The sequence below is a fragment of the Danio rerio genome, chromosome 15 (assembly GCF_049306965.1).
Source record: "Danio rerio strain Tuebingen ecotype United States chromosome 15, GRCz12tu, whole genome shotgun sequence".
In the NCBI taxonomy this organism is placed as follows: Eukaryota; Metazoa; Chordata; class Actinopteri; order Cypriniformes; family Danionidae; genus Danio; species Danio rerio.
The window spans coordinates 2,512,304-2,532,500 of NC_133190.1; the positions used below are offsets into that span (position 1 = coordinate 2,512,304).

Here is a 20,197-nt window from a genome sequence, read left to right on the forward strand (position 1 = left end):
CAACAATATAGTCATGTACTGGTATGTGCGTGAGTGTGTGAGTGTGTGTATGCATGTAAAGGTAACTTGGTGGACAGGTCAGAGTACATACATTGGGAACAATAACAGTCAATAAATGAAGCAAGTGTCACAGATATAGATAAAACATAAAGAAAGAAACCAGTCAGAGGTAGGGAGTAACAACAATGCTTATTAATGTATGATAGTAAAAATGAGAGTAAAAAGAAAGAAAGGACAACAGTAATAACTGACAACAATAATAATAAATCACAAGTGCTACACCAACTACTACTACAGAAAGTTACTTATATTACAACTACTACTGCTTCTACTACAGCCACAACCACGACTACTACTTCTACCATGTCTACTAATACTGATACTACTACAATGACTACCACTACTGATACTACTATAGCGTTTGCTACAACTAATACAACAACGTCTACTGCTGCTACTACTACTACTACTACTACCACCACCATAATCACTTCTACTACATCTACATCAACAACATCTACTACTGATATTACTACACCAACAACGACTACTACTACTACTGTAACCACCACACCATTACTACTTCTGCTACTACTATACCAATGACATCTACTACTACATGAATTACTACTTCGATAATCTCTGTAACAATTACTCAATAATAATCGATACTATTACAATGTCTACTACTTCAACTACTACTACTACTACTACTACTACAACTACTACCGCTACAACTACAACAACTGCAACCTTAATAATGATAATGGTATAAATACTTGTAATAATGATAATGGAAAGATAACAGGACAAGTCAAAACTGTAATAATAATAATGATAACAAAAAATAAAAGTAATACCACTTATGAGAAAGGTGTCGAGGAGAGGGGAGGATGGGAAATCAGGGAGAGGACAAGTAATAATAATAATAATAATAATAATAATAGTAGTAAGTAGAAGGGGAAAGAGAGGAAAAGAGAAAATAAACTAATAATAATAAACAAACGTTATTAAAATAATAATAATAAAAATAAATAAATAAAATGAAATAAATAAATAAAAAAAACAGAAAAGGAAGGGGAGGAGTAGAAGAAAAAGAAAAGAAACAAAAAGAGAGAAGAAAAATAAAGTTCAGCAAACAAAGCAATGAGAATAAGCAAAAAAAAATGAATAATAATAATAAAAACTAAATAAATAAAAAAGAAAACACTATATCAATGCTAATTATGAATTATACAAACCCACATGGAAGAATAATATTAAAGATATGTATGATAGATTATTAACTTGATAACTATAATATACTCATGCTGGTAATAATAATAATACTAATAATAATGATAATAATAAAAATAACAACAGCTGTAACAATAAATTGAGGAGGTTGTAGTTGTGTGATGGGCATTGAGGTATATAGTGTTTACCATTGTGATTACCATACATACATCCGAATCTATACAGCAGTAGACTTGAGTGTATAGACACACAATAGGGGAAATTTGACGCTAGAGTGCCATCCTGTTTGCTTTACTCCTCAATCAGTATCTCTGGATAAATTCTGCCTGAAAATGTTTCTCACAAGCTTTCCTTTCTTCTTTCAGACAGATCATTTTCATCGCGCTGATGTTTTTGACCTGTTCCCTGGAACATTTCAGACCATTGAACTAATCGCTGGAAATCCTGGACAGTGGTTACTACACTGTCACGTGACGGACCACATCCATGCAGGCATGGAGGCGCTTCTCACCGTTAATGCAAAAGGTTTGGAGAAAACGTTTGCATCCTTTCTAGCACTTACTAATGAACAAAAAAAATCCAACCTTTGATTAAAATAAAGCAAATGAATATGGGTAGAAATGGGTTGAACTGTTAAATAAACGCTCCTTTTCTACTATATTGACCTTATTTTCTGTGTACGAGCGGGCGCAGCCATTTGAATCTTTTTGGCTCGGGACTTCAGGTCTCATTCACTTCCATTCATTTTAGACGTGTTTCAGCTGGTTACGCTGCTTGATGTTGCAATCGGACATTTTCTCCTTATATTATTCTGCTTTGTCTGTATAGTCATGCAAACACTTGTTTGTAGAGCGAGTAGTTTGACCGTTTTCTGCGGTTTGTTATTCCGGTCACACTTTACAATAAGGTTTATTAGTTAATGTTAATTAATGCATTTACTAACATGAACAAACAATGAACAACACATCTACTAGTGTATTTGATAGTGTATTGAAAGAAAATAGAGTAGTTCATTGTTAGTTCATGTTAACTCATGGTGCATTAACTAATGTTAACAAGCATGGACTTGGATGGTAATAATGCATTAATAAATGTTTAATTATGATTAATAAATGCTGTACATGTGTTGTTCATGTTAGTAAATGCATTAACTAATGAACCTTATTGTAAAGTGGTACCGTTATTCCTAGTCATTTCTCCTATAGGCGACTGAATCGGGAGTTCTGAAACAATCGCGAAAAACACTTCCGCGTTGAAGAATAAGGTCAATACCCTGTTAAAAAATCCAGCTTAAACCAGCCTAGGCTGGTTTTAGCTGGTTGACCAGCCTGGTTTTAGAGGGTTTTTGACCATTTCCAGGCTGGTTTCCAGCCATTTCCAGCCTGGTCTTAGCTAGTCAGGCTGGAAAATGACCAGCTAAATCCAGCTAAAAACAGCTTGACCAGCCTGGTTTAAGCTGGGCTCCCAGCCTGGCTAAGCTGGTCAAGCTGGTTTTAGTTGGTCATCTAGCTGGGATTCGAACTCGCGACGTCCTGACAAGCTGTTTCACCATATATCGACGCGCTAACCCCTTGGCTATTGCACCGACAACATCTCTGCAGTTTCTGAACTCAAATTATGTAAATAAAAATAATCAGTTTAAGACACTTTTGACTTTATTCATGTGTCCATATACACAAAGAAAACATTATAGACCGTCTAATTGTTGGATTAAGTGTAATAAACTAATTCAGGATCTTAATATTATTATACTTGGTTAAAATCACTTTGTTGTAAAATAAAAAAAGCAAATAATAATATGTCACTTTAAAATAAATTAGCCTACTATAGTTAATCATTTAAACATTATATATAGTTATTATAATTATAATTTTATTTATAAACTACTATCTTTTACTAACTGTCACAGCTGTTAGTTTATATATATATATATACTTATTATTTTTTATTATTATTAGTAAATTTGTTCCTATTGCTAAATTTAAAAATTATTTATTGCTTACTATAAATTACTACAGTATTAAATGTGCGAAATCAATAACTAAAAGGTTATTAGAAAATTAAGCTAATAAACACTATTAAATAGCATTAGTAAAATATGAATATAGTGTTATACATTTGTTACATGTAAAACGATATTTATTACATATAATGTATTATTGCTTATATTAACTTGCTATTATTTCCTTCATCATAAATTAATCCATTATATAAATTAAACCTGTCCAAATTAGATCATTCAGCAAGGCCAGCAAACGAGTATCTGCTATATTATTGTCAGATAATAATGACTGATCATGATGACTGATAGAAAACTGTTCTGTCTATTATACTGAATGGCAATGGGAAACAATGCTCCCCATTCGACCATCTTAATCGGAATATTTGTGAAATAAAGTAAACACTACTGTTTATTGTGTACAATATTATTAAACATATATATCAAAAAATAAATCGATGACGATGTTCAAAAAGACGTTAATTATATTAACATCCGTCATAACCATATATGGTTTGCCTAGATTGTGTGTGCCTAAAACGTGTGTGGTTCTGCGGGCCTGCAGCTGGATATTATTGGCTGGATTAGTTAGTGGTTCATTCTGCTGTGGCGACCCCTGTTGAATAAAGAAGATAAGCTGAAAGAAAATGAACAAATAAATGAATCTTTGCATGGAAGAATAAAATAAACAGAAAAGAATGAAGACAAACCACAGATGCTGGGGAACATTTTTAAAGCAAAAGGCAGATTTATTTAGTTTTTATGTTTTTATATTTTGTTTAATATTATTTTACACATTTTAATAAATACTTATTAGTTGAATTATTTCTGTTTGTATTTTACTTTGGCATCAGGGTCTGTATCAACAAGGAGAAATGCTCCGGGCAGTGGTAAATATCTGTTTGTATTGAATGGTGTGGGGGTTATTTTAATGTGGTTTAGTTTTAATACCTGTTATCCTTTTCTTTTTTCTCTTACAGCCTTCAGTCATTTCGGAAGCCTCTACACAGTCCTGCTGTGCCTGCTTGGATTGATTCTGTTAAACCATTGAAAACACTGAAGATAAAAGGGATCACGAATCCATCCTAATGTATATTTAATGTCCAACACTGATGCTCATTTCTTTATCTTAACTTTATCTTGAGAATTAAAAGTGTCGCCGAGTGTGTGCGTGCGTGCGCGCGTGTGTGTGTGTGTGTGTGTGTGTGTGTGCGCGCGCGTGCGTGCGTGTGTGTGGCATTGGAAGGTATAAGATCATCAGCTACCAAAGCATAACCCTTCATCAACTGATTTGAGAATCAAACATTGACACCGCTCACCCCACACTATTCTGTTGAAGGTTAAACACATTTTAATGATTGATTTTGCAAGATGTGTGTGATGATTTGCATGTTGTGTGTTTTGTGTGTAAGATTTTGTAAAATGGAACAAAAACTATCAACAAAATAGCCTTTAATGTCCTTTATGCACCGCGTCAGTAGATACATCCATTGCAACCACTAGATGGCAGCAGTGCTCTCCAGATGCAAAATCAACGCTAGCAGTGCGCCTGTGCAGATGAGTTGAGATTTCAACATGTCATTTCATTTTGTAAATTTGAATACACTGAATTTATGTGTATAGACTTTACATTTTCATTCCTTATATCATTCTTTCTTTCTCACATTTTTACTGGACTGGAGGTTCAAAGCTGGGCACAAATCATTCATTCATTCATTTTCTTGTCGGCTTAGTCCCTTTATTAATCTTGGATCACCACAGCTGAATGAACCGCCAACTTATCCAGCACATTTTAATGCTGTGGATGCTCTTCCAACTGCAACCCATCTCTGGGAAACATACACACACACTCATACACTACGGTAAATTCATTCATTCATTCATTCATTCATTTTCTTGTCGGCTTAGTCCCTTTATTAATCCGGGGTCACCACAGCGGAATGAACCGCCAACTTATCCAGTAAGTTTTTTTACGCAGCGGATGCCCTTCTAGCCGCAACCCATCTCTGGGAAACATCCACACACACATTCACACACACACTCATACACTACGGACAATTTAGCCTACCCAATTCACCTGTACCGCATGTGTTTGGACTTGTGGGGGAATCCGGAGCACCCGGAGGAAACCCACGCAAGGAGAACATGCAAACTCCACACAGAAACGCCAACTGACCCAGCCGAGGCTCGAACCAACGACCTACATGCTATGAGGCGACAGCACTACCTACGCGTCACCCTTAAACAGATATATTTATTAAGATAATATTTAGTCACAGAACACATTCAGAAATTGTAAAATAAAACAAATAAACTTAAGCAAAATATTGCAAAAAAAATATTACCTACAAAATTTCGACTACATTTTTCTATTTTTTGCTCTTTTTTTTTTCTCGTCTTTTAAATTTGTCATTCATTTTCTTGTCGGCTTAGTCCCTTTATTATTCCGGGGTCACCACAGCTGAATGAACCGCCAATTTATCCAGCAAGTTTTTACGCAGCGGATGCCCTTCCAGCTGCAACCCATCTCTGGGAAACATCCACACACACACAAACCTGAGCACCCGGAGAAAACCCACACAAACGCAGGGAGAACATGCAAACTCCACACAGAAACGCAGAGGCTCCAACCAGCGACCTTCTTGCTGGGAGGCGACAGCACTACCTACTGCGCCACTGCGTCGCCGCCTTTTAAATTTGTATTTATTATTTTTCATTCAGGCCTCAGTTAAACTCATTCTTCCAGAACACTAAAGGTTGACAGCCCACAAACACACTTAGTCACCCACAAAACAATCAGCTGAAAAACACAACAGCATTACACAGTGTTTTCTTGTGTAAAACGAGGACACATCTCTGTTTATAACTGCAATATATGTTACTGGAATGAATCAGACATGATGCAGAATTCCTCAATATTTTATGTTGTTCATTTATTTGTAATTTTTTTTGCACTAAGTCATTTCAAAATACAAGAATTTGTATGCACACACCATCCGCTAATACAGATAGGCTTACAATTGTAATGTGAATCAGTCTTTTCCAATTGGCCACAGGTTCTCTTCGGCATCACATCTTATGTCAGACCTGTGTAGATGTTCATCTATAATGAGAATCAGCTGTGGGTGCTTGAACTGCATTTTTAGATGTGAAAAAAGTTTCAATAAAATATTGCTGTTGAATTTGGCTGTCTGATTCGGTTTTGCATTGTGTTATTGTTTTAAACAAGTTCAACAGTTCTGAGAACAGAATGTAAGCATGTGCTAAATGTCCTTTACGTACAATAATTTCTGGCAGTTGTTGTGTCTGAGTGAAAAAAGCATTGAAGAAATTTGAGAGCCCTGCTGAAAAAAACAGCTTAAACCAGCCTAGGCTGGTTGGCTGGTTTTAGCTGGTCGACCAGGCTAGTTTTAGAAGGGTTTTGGCCATTTCCAGGCTGGTTTCCAGCCATTTCCAATTCCAGCCTGGTCTTTGCTGGTCAGGCTGGGAGATGACCAGCTAAAACCAGCTTAGCCAGGCTGGGAGCCCAGCCTAAACCAGCCATGTCCAGCTTAAACCAGGCTGGTCAAGCTGTTTTTAGCTGGATTTAGCTGGTCAAACCAGGCTGCTCAACCAGCTAAAACCAGCCAATCAGCCTAGGCTGGTTTAAGCTGGATTTTTCAGCAGGGAGATGTAGCCATTGAATGCATTTTGTGCCCAAAACAATAACTGATCCACAGTTTAGCCCACATAGACTTCTGTTGTGCTCACTGTGTGAAGAGATTTCCAAAAGTGACCCAAATATTGAGAAATGTGTCCTATCGTCTGTAAAAAAAAAAAAAAAAAAAAAGATTTATATATATATATATATATATATATATATATATATATATATATATATATATATATATATATATATATATATATATATATATATATATAACAATATTTTACTGTAGTTGATTTTAGACAACTAGCCTTTGTTGTAAGAGACATTTGTATTATTGGTAGAATTTTTCTTACAAAAATGGAGTGCATTTCTAGACTTGTTTACCCAGCCTACTCAATTTATTTTCCTAAAAATGCAAGAAACCAAGCTATTTTTAATTTCATCTGGAAAAGAAAAACACACTATATTAAAAAAGGAACATTGGTCAAAAAATATGAAGAAGGGGGTCTAAAAGCCCTTGACATTGAATGTATTAATGGTACAATTAAAATAAATTGGCTTAAATCCTTTTTGAAAAATGAAAAAAGTTTTTGGTTTTATATCCCCAGTCAAATTTGTAAAAAGTTAGGAGGTATGCATTTTTTGCTTAGATTTGATGATAACCTCAAAAAACTCCCTGTTAAGTTATCAGTGTTTCATCAACAGGTTTTACTTTACTGGAAAATGATATACAAGCATAATTTTAGTCCCCATAATATTCCTTTATGGAATTGCAGATATGTTATATTTAGGAACAAATCTTTATTTTACGAAAACTGGTGGGAAAAAGGAATATGGTCAGTCATGCATATGTTAGATAATACCGGAGTAATGTCTTTTGAAACTTTTAGTTCTAAATTTAATTTATTTGACAGAAAACAATATGATAATGTTATTAAAGCTATCCCACAATCTATATTTCAGATGTCTGGTAATCTATCTCAAAATAATATAACACCTTGCCTTCCTCAGCTTTTGGTGGATGGAGATTCAGTTATCGATATACACTTATCCAATACTGTAATCCGGAATATTTTTATTAAAGAACTATATCCCTTTCATTCAAATAATTTTTGATTTTATTTTATTATTTCTCTAAGGAAAAAATTAAATAGCTTAGAACTAAATATTTAAAGTTTCCAGTAGCACCAAGAGAAAAGGAAGTCCATTTTAAAGTTCTAAGTGGAGTCTATCCTTCTAAAGAATTTTTGAGACGTCGATTTGGTTTTGATGAAAACAATTGTTCCTTTTGTGATGATCAAATTGAAACTGCAGAGCATCTTTTCTCTGACTGTAAATTTGCTTGTGCCTTTTGGGAAGATTTGCATTATTGGTTATTCTCTAAGTTTGAAGATTTAAATGCTTTAACAAAAGAAAATGTACTGTTAGGTTTATTTTTGAAAGATGAAACACATGATTTAGCAATTAACACCATTATTTTTCTTGGGAAGTTTTTTTTTTTTTTACATAAAAATTATTTATGTAATTTATTATTTTCTATTTATTTTTTTCTATCGCTTAAGCCAGGGATTCCCAAACTTTTTTGCCCACGACCCCCAAAATAACAATGTCAGTGACTCGCGACCCCCAATATCTTCTGAGGTGTTATAAATCCAGAAATCTTGCATGCAATGGCGCCCACACCAATAAACCACTAATAAACAATTCTTCGTTGATTTTTTTGTAATGTCTGTCAGTGCTGTAAATAGGCTAGAAAGTTTAACCTGGTGTTATAAAATCAATCTGCTGCATCTGACGCTATTGCTGTGTCTTTAATGTAAAGTAATTACCCCTAGGGGTGCAATCTAATAGAAATAGTAACTAAAAGCTACTAAAGTAACTATATACAGTAGTACATAGTAACAATAAACAACTATATTTTTCTCTTTTAGTAGGTTATGAATAAAATATGGTAATTCTTATGGTTTATGAAAAATAAATAGATTTTTGGAAATCACCAGGCGACCCCCCCTTCATTGTCCCGCGACCGCTCGGGGGGTCCCGACCCCCACTTTGAGAACCACTGGCTTAAGCAAATGAAGAATAAGAATGCTGTAGTTCTCTGTGATTTAATAGAACAACTTGAACTTTCTGAAAACCCCTAGATGTTGTTGCTTTTTGTTTTTTATTTATTTATTTTACTTTCTATCTTGTTATTATATTTTGTTTATCATGCTTGTCTGTTGTCTGATTAAGAAGGTTTGTATTTTGTAGCAGGCCATTTATAGTTGTATTGTTTACTTTGTTCAATAAAGTTATAAAAAAAAAAACAACCACAACAACAACAAAAAAACTTGCTTTTGTTGTAGCATTCATTAGCACCGTGTTGTAAACATATAGTATAATACACATTACTGTGTATGTTAAGTCAGTAAAGTGTATTATACGGTTAAAACACTGTAGTATTCACTATAACTATTGTATTTTTCTTTCAAGTGGGCACATGTTTTGTCTTCCCCGACATGTTCCTCCACAGTAGGTGGCGATACACCCCAGTTGAGTTGGTTCACAAGCCCCAGCAAAATGCCAAAGGAAGAAAAAGCAAAACTTAAAACGAAGAAGAAAAACAAGAACAAAAGCGAAATGTACACGGTAACGCTGTCCTCGCTTGAGTATTCGCTTCTAAAAGCGCCTAACTTCATTTAACGCAATTTTGGGATTTTAACTAGCTGATAGATTAATTATTTTGACAAATAATGCGATTTCTTATTATTTAAATCTTAATTTAGATACATGGTTTTGAATAAAGTTAGAGTTTGTCGGCAATAAACGAGTATAGTCATGGCTATAGCGCACGCGGCCACGGAGTACGTGTTCGCGGATTTTGTGCTGAAGGACCCGGCGTCAGAAAACAGGTATAAAGGCATTCGCTTAGATTTAGCCCTGGATAAAATAGTCACCTGTGTCGCCGTGGGTCTACCTTTGCTTCTCATTTCTCTAGCCTTCGCTCAGGAAGTTTCTGTCGGTATGTACATTTCCCTATTTCATCCTCAAATCACTATACGCTAACGCTAGTCTTTGCTTATTCTTTCTTGTCTGATCAGTTTCCACTGAGGTAAAGTCGGCCGTGACATCAATGCTGTGACATGATACTGTTTACCATGGTGCTATTTATATTTGGTCAGAAATCACATGCAAGCATGACTTCGAAACAACATCAGCACTGTTTGATTGACTGTCAACAATGTTGTGCTTTGATAGTCGTTGGCTGCTAATATGATTTCCCTATTTAGAATTTGCAAGAATACTTTTCTGAAACGATTTTATTAAGGAGAAAGTCTAAATGTGCGAATATAAAACCAACTTTACCTCAGTTTCCTCACAGAATCCATCTTTTAAAAATAGATTTTTTTGTATTTCCATTTAAAGAGTATGTTTCCAATTAAAGGGACCCAGAAATTAAAATTTTGTCATCTTTTTACTCCTTTCACTTGTTCTATACCTTTTTTAAGAAAGATGTACCACCCCGTAACCATTGACTATTAAAGTATTTGTTTTTCCTAATATATTCTTAACCCATTATTAACCTAATATAGCCAATGGTTACAGGTTTTCAGTGTTCTGCATATTATCTTTTATGTTCAACAGAAGAAAGAAATTCATAAAGGTTTGGTATCATTTAAGAGCTTGTAAATAGTGAGTAAATGTTCATGTTTGGGTGAGCTATCCCTTTAATTATATTGTACTGTGTACAGATTACAGAATGCAAACATCCTCTTATTCCATTTCAATTCTTACCATGGCAATATTTCAGATTATTATCTACGCTATAAGTTTACTGCAGGTAAATAACGCTTAGATATTCAGTGCATGCATGGCCTTGAGCAGCAGTGGGTGCGTCTGCACAGATAGTCTAAATGTTGTCATTATTATCTTCATAATGCATTGCTAACAATGCTTTACTTATATATTTTTATCATCTTTCTAGTTCAAAAATCTTTAAAAAATCTTAAATTAAGCACAAAATGTCTCATTTACAGAAATAGTTAGCCAAAATTAAGCATGTTTTTCCTTAAGCTAACTAATCTATTTGCTTTGAAATAACGTTATTTAGCTTACCCCGTTGGCAGATTAGTTGGTTTATTTTAATGGGCACCTATTTTACCCCTTTTAAAAGATGTAAATAAGCTGCTTCTCTCCGTTCACCGCTCCCATGTACGTGTCTGCTTCTCATTATGCGTTACGTCAAATAAACAGCAGTCAGTGATAGAGAGACAGACACGGATGAAATACAGCTCACTAGTCAAAAATACCAAGTAAGTTAGTTTCGTGTATTTGTGATGCAGTACACACACACATATGTGCACGTTTACTGACCGTGGTTATTATAGCCGTTAATTATTGCATAGCGATTTTATTGTTTTTATTACAAACATGCACTGTTTTTAAAAAACATTTTAAACTTACAAAACTTCTAAAAATCACAGAGTTTTAACAAATATTTTAATTTCAGTTTTGTTTTGTTTATTGCCACTAAACTGGCAAAACGTAAAATACCTAGGTTTCCTCGTGAGATCAGGCTGGAGAGCATTTGTAAATGGTGAAATCCTGATTTGCCACTCCTCTCCTTTAAAAAAAAAAAAAAAAACATGCTTCCAGTTCGTGTTGATTGTCCGGATTTGGTGAGGGTGCGATAAATGTTCTTTGTTTCTGTTTATTCAGATGGCCAAATTAGTTAGTATCATCAGCAGTACTCTTAGTCAAAATGATTTAGTTACTAAGTTCACAGCACGTTAATATCACTACAATATTATGGGCTGAAAGATGAAATGCTGCTCTGAATCTAAACATGTAAAGACCTTAATCAAACTATTACTGTCGTGTAGGATTTTCGCCACATATGATTTCCAATTAAAGGGACCCAGAAATGAAAATTCTGTCATCTTTTTACTCACCTTCCACTTGTTCCATACCTTTTTTAAGAAAGATGTACCACCCCGTAACCATTGACTATTAAAGTATTTGTTTTTTCTAATATAATCTTAACCCATTATTAACCTAATATAGTCGATGGTTACAGGTTTTCAGTGTTCTGCATATTATCTTTTATGTTCAACAGAAGAAAGAAATTCATAAAGGTTTGAAATCATTTGAGAGCTTTGTGACAGGATAGTTTATTCACACATGGCTGGTTGAGGCAAGTCTCTGCATCTACCGAGAAATATTTGTAAATATTTACCGGTGTGTGGTATCAAATTCCATTAAAACAACACCCTTCCAGCAGTACCTCGCATCCAATATCTCGTTTGTCATGGGGGCATGCTTGAAATGTTCCTGAATGAAAGTGAAAGTGTCAAACTGCAGTTAAAGTCCACAAATTAAGAGTGAAACACCCAAAATGACATGAAACTGGAGGAAATGTAATTAGCGTGACGTTAATTGTGTAATTAATGTACTATAACTTGTACAACAGGATCATGAAAGGAGCATTCAAAAAAAACTACTGAATCATATTATTGTCTAACTCGGTTTAATTTGATGACTGATGACCATGAAAACGTACTCACTGTCTGTCTTCTCTGCGTCTGTGTTTGTGGTGTCTCTGTGAAAATTAGCCGTAGGTCACGTAATGAAACTCCCTTTTCATGCAAACCCTTCCCTCTTTCACTATTTGACATTCCCACCTAAACAAAGCTGGACTCACCCACTTTCCTGACTTTATTTTTTCAAACTAGAGGTGTGAGACAGAGGAGTTTCATGACCCTTTAATGAGCAAAAATCAATGCTTCAGTTTTACATTTAGGTTTTAGACCATTGTTCTAAAATGTGCTCTACTGACAACATTTTAATAAGGGGGTTTCACTAGTTGCTCCAGAATAATCTTCAACTCATGCTGAGAGGAATTATATACACTCTAACTCGCAACTCGTACAGCAAGGGTACCCAAACTCTGTCCTAAAGGGCCAGTGCCCTCAGAGTTCAGCTCCAACCCCAGTCAGACACACCTATTTCAGCTAATCAAGCTCATGCTTGTCATTCCAGAAGCTTCCAGACAGGCGTGTTTCCACATGTTGTTCACAAACTCTGCAGGACAGCAGCCCTCCAGGACCGAGTTTGGGTAGTTGTTAGTGTAAAAAAGGCTGGCATGTTGGACTTTTTAATCGTATTGCTTTCTCACCACTAGTGAGTTTGTTTTCAGCTTTGTTTTTTTTGCATATGTGCTTTACATATGCCCAAAGGAAGTGAGCTAAGAAAACAAGGAGTTCGAGGCAAGAGACACCACTTATAAACAACAATCCCGATGACACTTGTGTAACCCTGCCGGTCTGTCGCTAGAGCACCTTAGAGGTCAAAGGAGTGAGGTTTACCTGCACAGCACTTACTAGCTGGCCTCCGTTACACTCAGTTATTTTCTTCATCAGTGTTAAGCTGCTTTGAAACAATCTACAGATTTATCCCCCTCACTTTTTAGAAATTCTAATAATGATATGAAAAGATATATATAGTTTGCAGTGTGCATATCTGTATATACAATGTGTAAGAAACCATACATACACCCTTACTCTCCAAACATGCACACATGTAGTCTTCATTAAAAATATCATTCTTTTTTTTTCTCTAGGTACACAGATCAGTTGTTTCGCCCCTACAGCGTTCTCATGGCGTCAGGCAGCTTACGTGGATTCATACTGTTGGGCAGCAGTGCAGAAACAGGACACTGGAGGCCTTCCTTTATGGCTGCATAAGGCAAGCGCATACAACATATGTATTTACAGTCAAGCATGAATTCAGAGTATGAATGCAAGTGATAGTAAATGTAACTTATGGTTGATGTGCATAATGGACTATCAGAAGTAGTTGCATTTAGCAAAGGAAATTAACTCAAATTAAATGGGCATATGCACTCTTAAGAATGGAATAATTACCCGGAAGCTCCCCAGTGATTGATAGTGAACTTACAGAGCTCTCAAGATGTAAACTGAAGAAGTGTTTGTCCGAACTGAACATTGAAGGAATGCTAATTTATGCTTTACAAGGGAGTTTAGTTATCATTGCGAGGGAAAACAAATGTTTTGTGATTGAACACAAGTGGTACTAAACTGCAGTGGAAAAGAGTGTACCAGTCAAAATCATCAATAATCATCTTGAATGAACGCTTCTCTCCTCTTCTTTGCAGTTTTTCCCTTATATCCTGCTGCTGGTGGCAGTGTCAGTTTACATGCCAGCGTTGTTTTGGCGGTTTACAGGAGCCCCGGTGCTTTCTTCTGACCTCACATTTATAATGGAAGAACTGGACCGTTCCTACAACAGAGCCATCAAATTGGCTAAATGCCTTCACACTGCAGGAAAAGTAGAAACACCGCCAGCTCCAGTGGATACAAACAGGTGAATTAGACACACAAAATTAGGTGAGTTTTTCCTTGAAACAAGCAAAGTAATCTGCCAACCAAGTAAGCAAAATAGACAAATTTGCATTGGCAGATTAATTTGCTTGTTTTTAGACAAAACTTGCTTAATTTAGACTTCTAAAAACATGACAATTTTTTAATTGTCAAAAAAAGGCATCTTGATACATCATATTTTAGATATTGGATTTTTTTTTTTTGCAATATGCATACACTCACTGGCCACTTTATTAGGTACACCTGTCCAAATGCTCGTTAACCCAAATTTCTAATCAGCCAATCACATGGCAGCAACTTAATGCATTTAGCCATATAGACATGGTCACTTTGAACGTAGCATGGTTCTTAGTGCCAGACGGGCTGGTCTGAGTATTTCAGAAACTGCTGATCTACTGGGATTTTCACGCACAACCATCTCTAGGGTTTACAGAGAATGGTCTGAAAAAGAGAAAATATCCAGTGAGCGGCAGTTCTGTGGGCGCAAATGCCTTGTTGATGCCAGAGGTCAGAGGAGAATGGCCAGACTGGTTCCAGCTGATAGAAAGGCAACAGTAACTCAAATAAGCACTCGCTACAACCGAGCTCTGCAGAAGAGCATCTCTGAACACACAACACGTCCAACCTTGAGGCGGATGGGCTACAGCAGCAGAAGAGCACACCGGGTGCCGCTCCTGTCAGCTAAGAACAGGAAACTAAGGCTACAATTCACACAGACTCACCAAAACTGGACAATAGAAGATTGGAGAAACGTTGCCTGCTCTGATGAGTCTCCATTTCTGCTGACACATTCAGATGGTCGGCTCAGAATTTGGCATCAACAACATGAAAGCATGGATCATCCTGCCTTTAGGCCTTTAGGTTTAGGCTGGTGGTGGTGGTGTAATGGTGTGGGGGAGATTTTCTTGCACACTTTGGGCCCATTAGTACCAATTGAGCATCCTGTCAACGCCACAGCCTACCTGAGTATTGTTGCTGACCATGTCCATCCCTTTATGAGCACAGTGTCCCCGTCTTCTGATGGCTACTTCCAGCAGGATAACGCACCATGTCATAAAGCGTGAATCATCTCAGACTGGTTTCTTGAACATGACAATGAGTTCACTGTACTCAAATGGCCTCCACAGTCAGCAGATCTCAATCCAATAGAGCACCTTTGGGATGTGGTGGAACGGGAGAATGGTATCATGAATGTGCAGCCGACAAATCTGCAGCAACTGTGTGATGCTATCATGTCAATATGGAGCAAAACCTCTGAGGTATATTTCCAGTAGCTTGTTGAATCTCTGCCAGTAAGGTGTACCTAATAAAGTGGCTGGTGAGTGTAGGAAAATGTATTTTATACAATGGAAACTGCTCGTTATATGACCTAAACCCTTATAAACCCAATATTCGTTTTACTATCACAGCAAATTTTGAAGGTAAATAAACCCTGTTAAGTGTGATTTATACATGTTTTGAGTTACAAGTTCATACCAGGTCATTTTGAGTATGGCTAGGTCTTAACAATGTCATTATACAATTTTGTTCTGGTAAATCACCCGAACAAGTACACACACACACACACACACAAAGATAATGCCTGAAAATCTTCCCTGATATATTTGTAAGTTGTGTCCAGGTTTACACAACACACAGAAAGTTATCACATGGCTGAGTTACTTATAAACCTGCATCAAAACTAACCACCCACCTGCATGTTTTTATAAAGACTTTTCTTTTGCACACATTTCATTAACCATCATCTCTCACCAATAATACCAATGGGCTATATGCACAGGGACATTTAATTCTGAATAAGCCACCTCAGATGCTTCCATTAAACTGTCGTGCCATTATAAAATTGCAGCGTTTAAGATCTGATCTTTGTCTAAAATCAATGATCCAGACTGCCTTATTGAGATACGACCTAAAGTGGGTCTCAGAGTAGACAAGAAGCACTGAATTAAATTCCGTTGTTCAGCGCCATGTCTTTAAATTATGGCTATTTATTTTACCACAGTATTTTGCATTAGAAATATGTGTCGGCAGCTCGCTCACTGCAACTCTCACATGGTCGCCCACTGAAGCTAAGCAGGGCTGCACCTGCATGGGAGACCACATGGGAAAGCTAGGTTGCTGACGGACGTGGTGTTAGTGTGGCCAGCAGGGGGTGCTCAACCTTGGGTCTGTGTGGGTCCTAATGCCCCAGTATAGTGAAGGCGACTCTATACTGCTCAGTGAGCGCCATCTTTTGAATAAGTTTTAGGCCCCGTTTACACTAATGCGTTTTCATTTTAAAACGCACAAGTTTTGCTACGGTTACGCCATCTGTCCACACTACCCCGGAGTTTTCGAGCGCCGAAAACGGAGCGTTTCAAAAACGCTGAAGAGGCCGTTTTCATTCTACAACGCTGCTGCTCCGTCTCAGTGTGGATGGGGGAAAACGGAAACATCTGAAAACGGAGGCGGATCTGCAGACATTCGCCTCTCTGATTGGGGCTTTTCCTCAATATTAAGTAGCCGACACACACAGTTCAGTCCTGCATCCTCTCCCTGTAAGTTCAGACTTCGCTAGTTTGATATGGAGAACAGACCCTCGAGGACACGTCCGATAAATCTTTAAAGGGAACAGTGCACTTTATAACCTTATTCACATCATCCGGGCGACGTTGTTTCACTTTCTTAACAATAAAATGTAAACATGATTTAAGGAACTGCCTATTTTCATTTTGATATTAGCAACTGAACGGACAGCAGAAATGTTGAGGCGTTGTGCTGCATCTTCACTGTGTGCATATTTATAATAAAACAGAGCCTATATAACATCACTGCCTCCTTTCATTTTCATTGAAAATACAAAACGTATCCTCTGCTTTGCTGAATGTCAGTTTTAATAAACAATAATAGCCATTATGAAAGTATAACGCACAATAAGTTTATACATTACAGGAAATAAAGGCAAGCGATCAGTCAATAAGTCAATATACAGCATGCACGTGGTTACATTAATTATTAACTTATCTTTGCGCTCAGTCAAAACACGTTACCTGTGAACAAGTAATCAATTCACAAGACCAAAGTCTGGGAATATGTCGTTAGATAGAGACAACAAGATTAATTAAATATCACCTTTAGCAAATATAGTGAGATTAGATCCAGCGGGAGATGCTTGATGAGCAGTCCGACCAGCACAGCTCTCATCTGGGTAAATGCTGCAGCGCTTGCCCGAGAGTGTGTGTGTGTGTGTGGTCATGTCGTGCGTTTTCAGCGTTTTGGTGTGAACGGAGAGCAGTTCAGAAACGCGAGTGTGGACGCGGATCGTTTTCATTCTAAAACGCCGTTTTAAAACTAAAACACTAGTGCAAATGGGGCCTGAAACCGAGGTCTTGACTCTCTAGTTATTAAAAATCCCACGGCACTTTTTAAAAAAAGTAGGGGTTTAACCCTGGCATCCTGGCCAAATTTGCCCTCCTAACCATCCCCATATCATAATTTGCTTCATCTCTCTGTCACACATTCAGCTGGTGTGCAGTCTGGCGCAATATGGCTGCCATCGCATCATCCAGGTGGATGCTGCACACTGGTGGTGGGTTCCCCCCAATGCGTAAAGCACTTAGAGTATCTAGAAAAGCGCTATATAAATGTAGGGAAGTATTATTATTATTTTGAATGGAGTTTCAGCGCTCGCCTTCTGATGACAGCACTTGCGTTTTAACAGCCTTTCATTTTGTTTTACGCTTGAACAAGCAAATTAAAGCTGAAGTCTATTTAACTGATTAAATTTCGATTCAATTATCGATGCTCTACAATGAACCTCACATTGACCTTTTTTTTTTGACCCTCATATTTACAGTAAATTTACATATACTGTAAATTTTTTTTTTTTCTTAAACTCTACTATTTTTTATATGTATATTTTATACTAATGTTAAGCACCTTGGGTCTGAGAGTAACGCAATTTCGATTCTCTGTATGTCTTGTACATGTGGCTGAATTGACAATAAAGCTGACTTTGACTTTCACCGGAAGTTTTATCAGTGGCTGAAACACTGTGCATGTAGCCCATTCCTGTTGCATACTTCTATCACTGATATGCTGTTATATTTGCATGTTTTTCCCCTTTCAGCTCTGTGATAGACCTCACTGAGAGCTATTTTAAATATCCTCTGGTGGAGCAGTACTTGAGGACCAAGCGCTACTCTAAAGGATTACTGATCCGCTACCTTCTTTGCCGCACCATCACTGTCTTGGCCCTCACTCTAGCCTGCATCTACCTTTGCTATTACATCAGCCTCTCCACCACCGATGAGTTTTCGTGTGACATCCGCTCTGGTGTGGTTGTCAATGACTCCTCCGTGCCTCCAGCCCTGCAGTGCAAGCTAGTTGCTGTGGGCATCTTTCAGCTCCTGAGCTACATCAATCTTTCAGTGTATTTGCTGCTGTTGCCATTGTGCATGTTTGCCATGTTGGTTCCATTCAGAAGGACCAAGGGCTTCCTGAAGCCTTTCGAGATGTTGCCCACAATAGGTGTGATGCAGTTTGGGCAGGCGACCTGGGATGATCTTGCTCTGTATCTGCTGTTTCTGGACGAGAACCTCAGTGAGCTGAAGAGCTATAAGTGCCTTAAGGTGTGTTGATGAGGTTTTGTTCCATGGATTCCGGTAAGGAGTCCTCAGATACTTTTTAATGTCTGTGTTTAATTTTTTGTCATATGCTTGCTGTACATAGGGGGCATGAGATTGGTGCACAAAAGAAACCCGGTAGAGTAATTAGTTAGTTAGTTAATTTAGTAATAGTGAATTTAAATGAATGAGAACATATTGGTAAACGGTGTCTGTGGTAAACATAACCTGACCAGACTAGGGGTCCGTTCTTCGTACGTGGATTACTCAGTTAGCTGGATTTGGATGTTGACGATTTGACACGATCCAGGATCGTTTCGTTCTTCAAAGCTGATCCGAGAGTTGTTGTCATGGCAACAGTTCTGCTAGGTCAAACCTGATCGGGAGCAGGTTCAAGTCATATAAACAGGATTAGATCGGCTCAGTTCAAGCAAAGATAATACAGAAAGTATGTTCTGAATTCTGATATTTTCTTACAGTAGTAGTTATATCCACTCAGGGAAATGGTACATATTTTTTAACTATATATATAAAGTTATAGTCATTAATAAAATAAATAAAGTTATACATATTAATAAAACGTATGCAATCTGCACCATCGAAATGAAAGTACAAAGACTGCCACCTGGTGGTGCAAAGAGAAAACTTATTGATATGAACTTTTTAGATCGCTTTAGTACAAATTGTGTATGATAGAAATGCATGTAAAATTTATGCAGTCATAAACATGTTTTGATAGTTAATATGCCGGTGATTTGATGCTTCACAAAAGTTGCAGACGCCTTTACCAATATCAAAATGCTTTTGTAAACAATCAGTTATTCTTTACACCGATTAAAAAACAGCTACTATAATAAAGAAAATCTTTTCTAAATGTGGAACTAAATACATTGATTTGCATTGAAATACATGATGATACACTTGACACATGAAAGTGTAAAGCCTGCAGCTCACAACTAATGTGGAAGGTTATTGCGTGTCATATTTAACAAACTGTTTCTGCTAATTTGATGTAATTCTGCTCACGGATTATTGAATATTAATCAGATGATGTCATTACGCTGCTGTACCGTCAGCCAATCGTTGCATTGCTGATCATGATTTCGAGGTTGGATAGATCTGTCCTTCACAACACACGCAGCGATCTCAGATCAGTTCATCCAGATATTCTAATCTGATTCGCGAACTTGTTTGAAGAACCAAATTAGCGAGAGATCATTTATCAAGATTAAAAGATCCAGGATCTGCCAAATCATCTTAGATCATTTAAGCGAGGTACGAAGAACGGACCCTAGAACATTTTTTATGTAAGCTAACCCTAAATGTT

At 37.0% G+C, this 20,197-nt stretch overlaps 2 protein-coding genes across 3 annotated transcripts in view; both read left to right on the top strand.

Moving 5' to 3' along the window:
• The window catches only part of hephl1a (hephaestin-like 1a), a 51,315-nt gene extending 44,898 nt beyond the window's left edge, over positions 1 to 6,417 (top strand). The window contains exons 18-20 of one of the 2 annotated variants that reach the window (NM_001328065.1): positions 1,602 to 1,761; positions 4,090 to 4,125; positions 4,216 to 4,401. In NM_001328065.1, coding sequence (NP_001314994.1) covers positions 1,602 to 1,761; positions 4,090 to 4,125; positions 4,216 to 4,286 — 267 coding nt within the window. In that variant the 3' untranslated portion in view covers positions 4,287 to 4,401. Of the gene's footprint in view, positions 1 to 1,601; positions 1,762 to 4,089; positions 4,126 to 4,215 lie in introns of both variants that reach the window. The other variant, XM_009291403.5, reaches the window with a different exon arrangement.
• Positions 6,418 to 9,453: 3,036 nt separating this feature from the next.
• panx1a (pannexin 1a) overlaps positions 9,454 to 20,197 on the top strand; it is a gene marked incomplete at its 3' end in the record, with an annotated part of 14,033 nt that continues 3,289 nt past the window's right edge. Inside the window, 4 exon segments of the mRNA NM_200916.1 lie at positions 9,454 to 9,888; positions 13,486 to 13,610; positions 14,041 to 14,249; positions 18,375 to 18,876. Of these exon segments, the coding sequence (NP_957210.1) occupies positions 9,705 to 9,888; positions 13,486 to 13,610; positions 14,041 to 14,249; positions 18,375 to 18,876 (1,020 nt within the window). The 5' untranslated portion in view covers positions 9,454 to 9,704.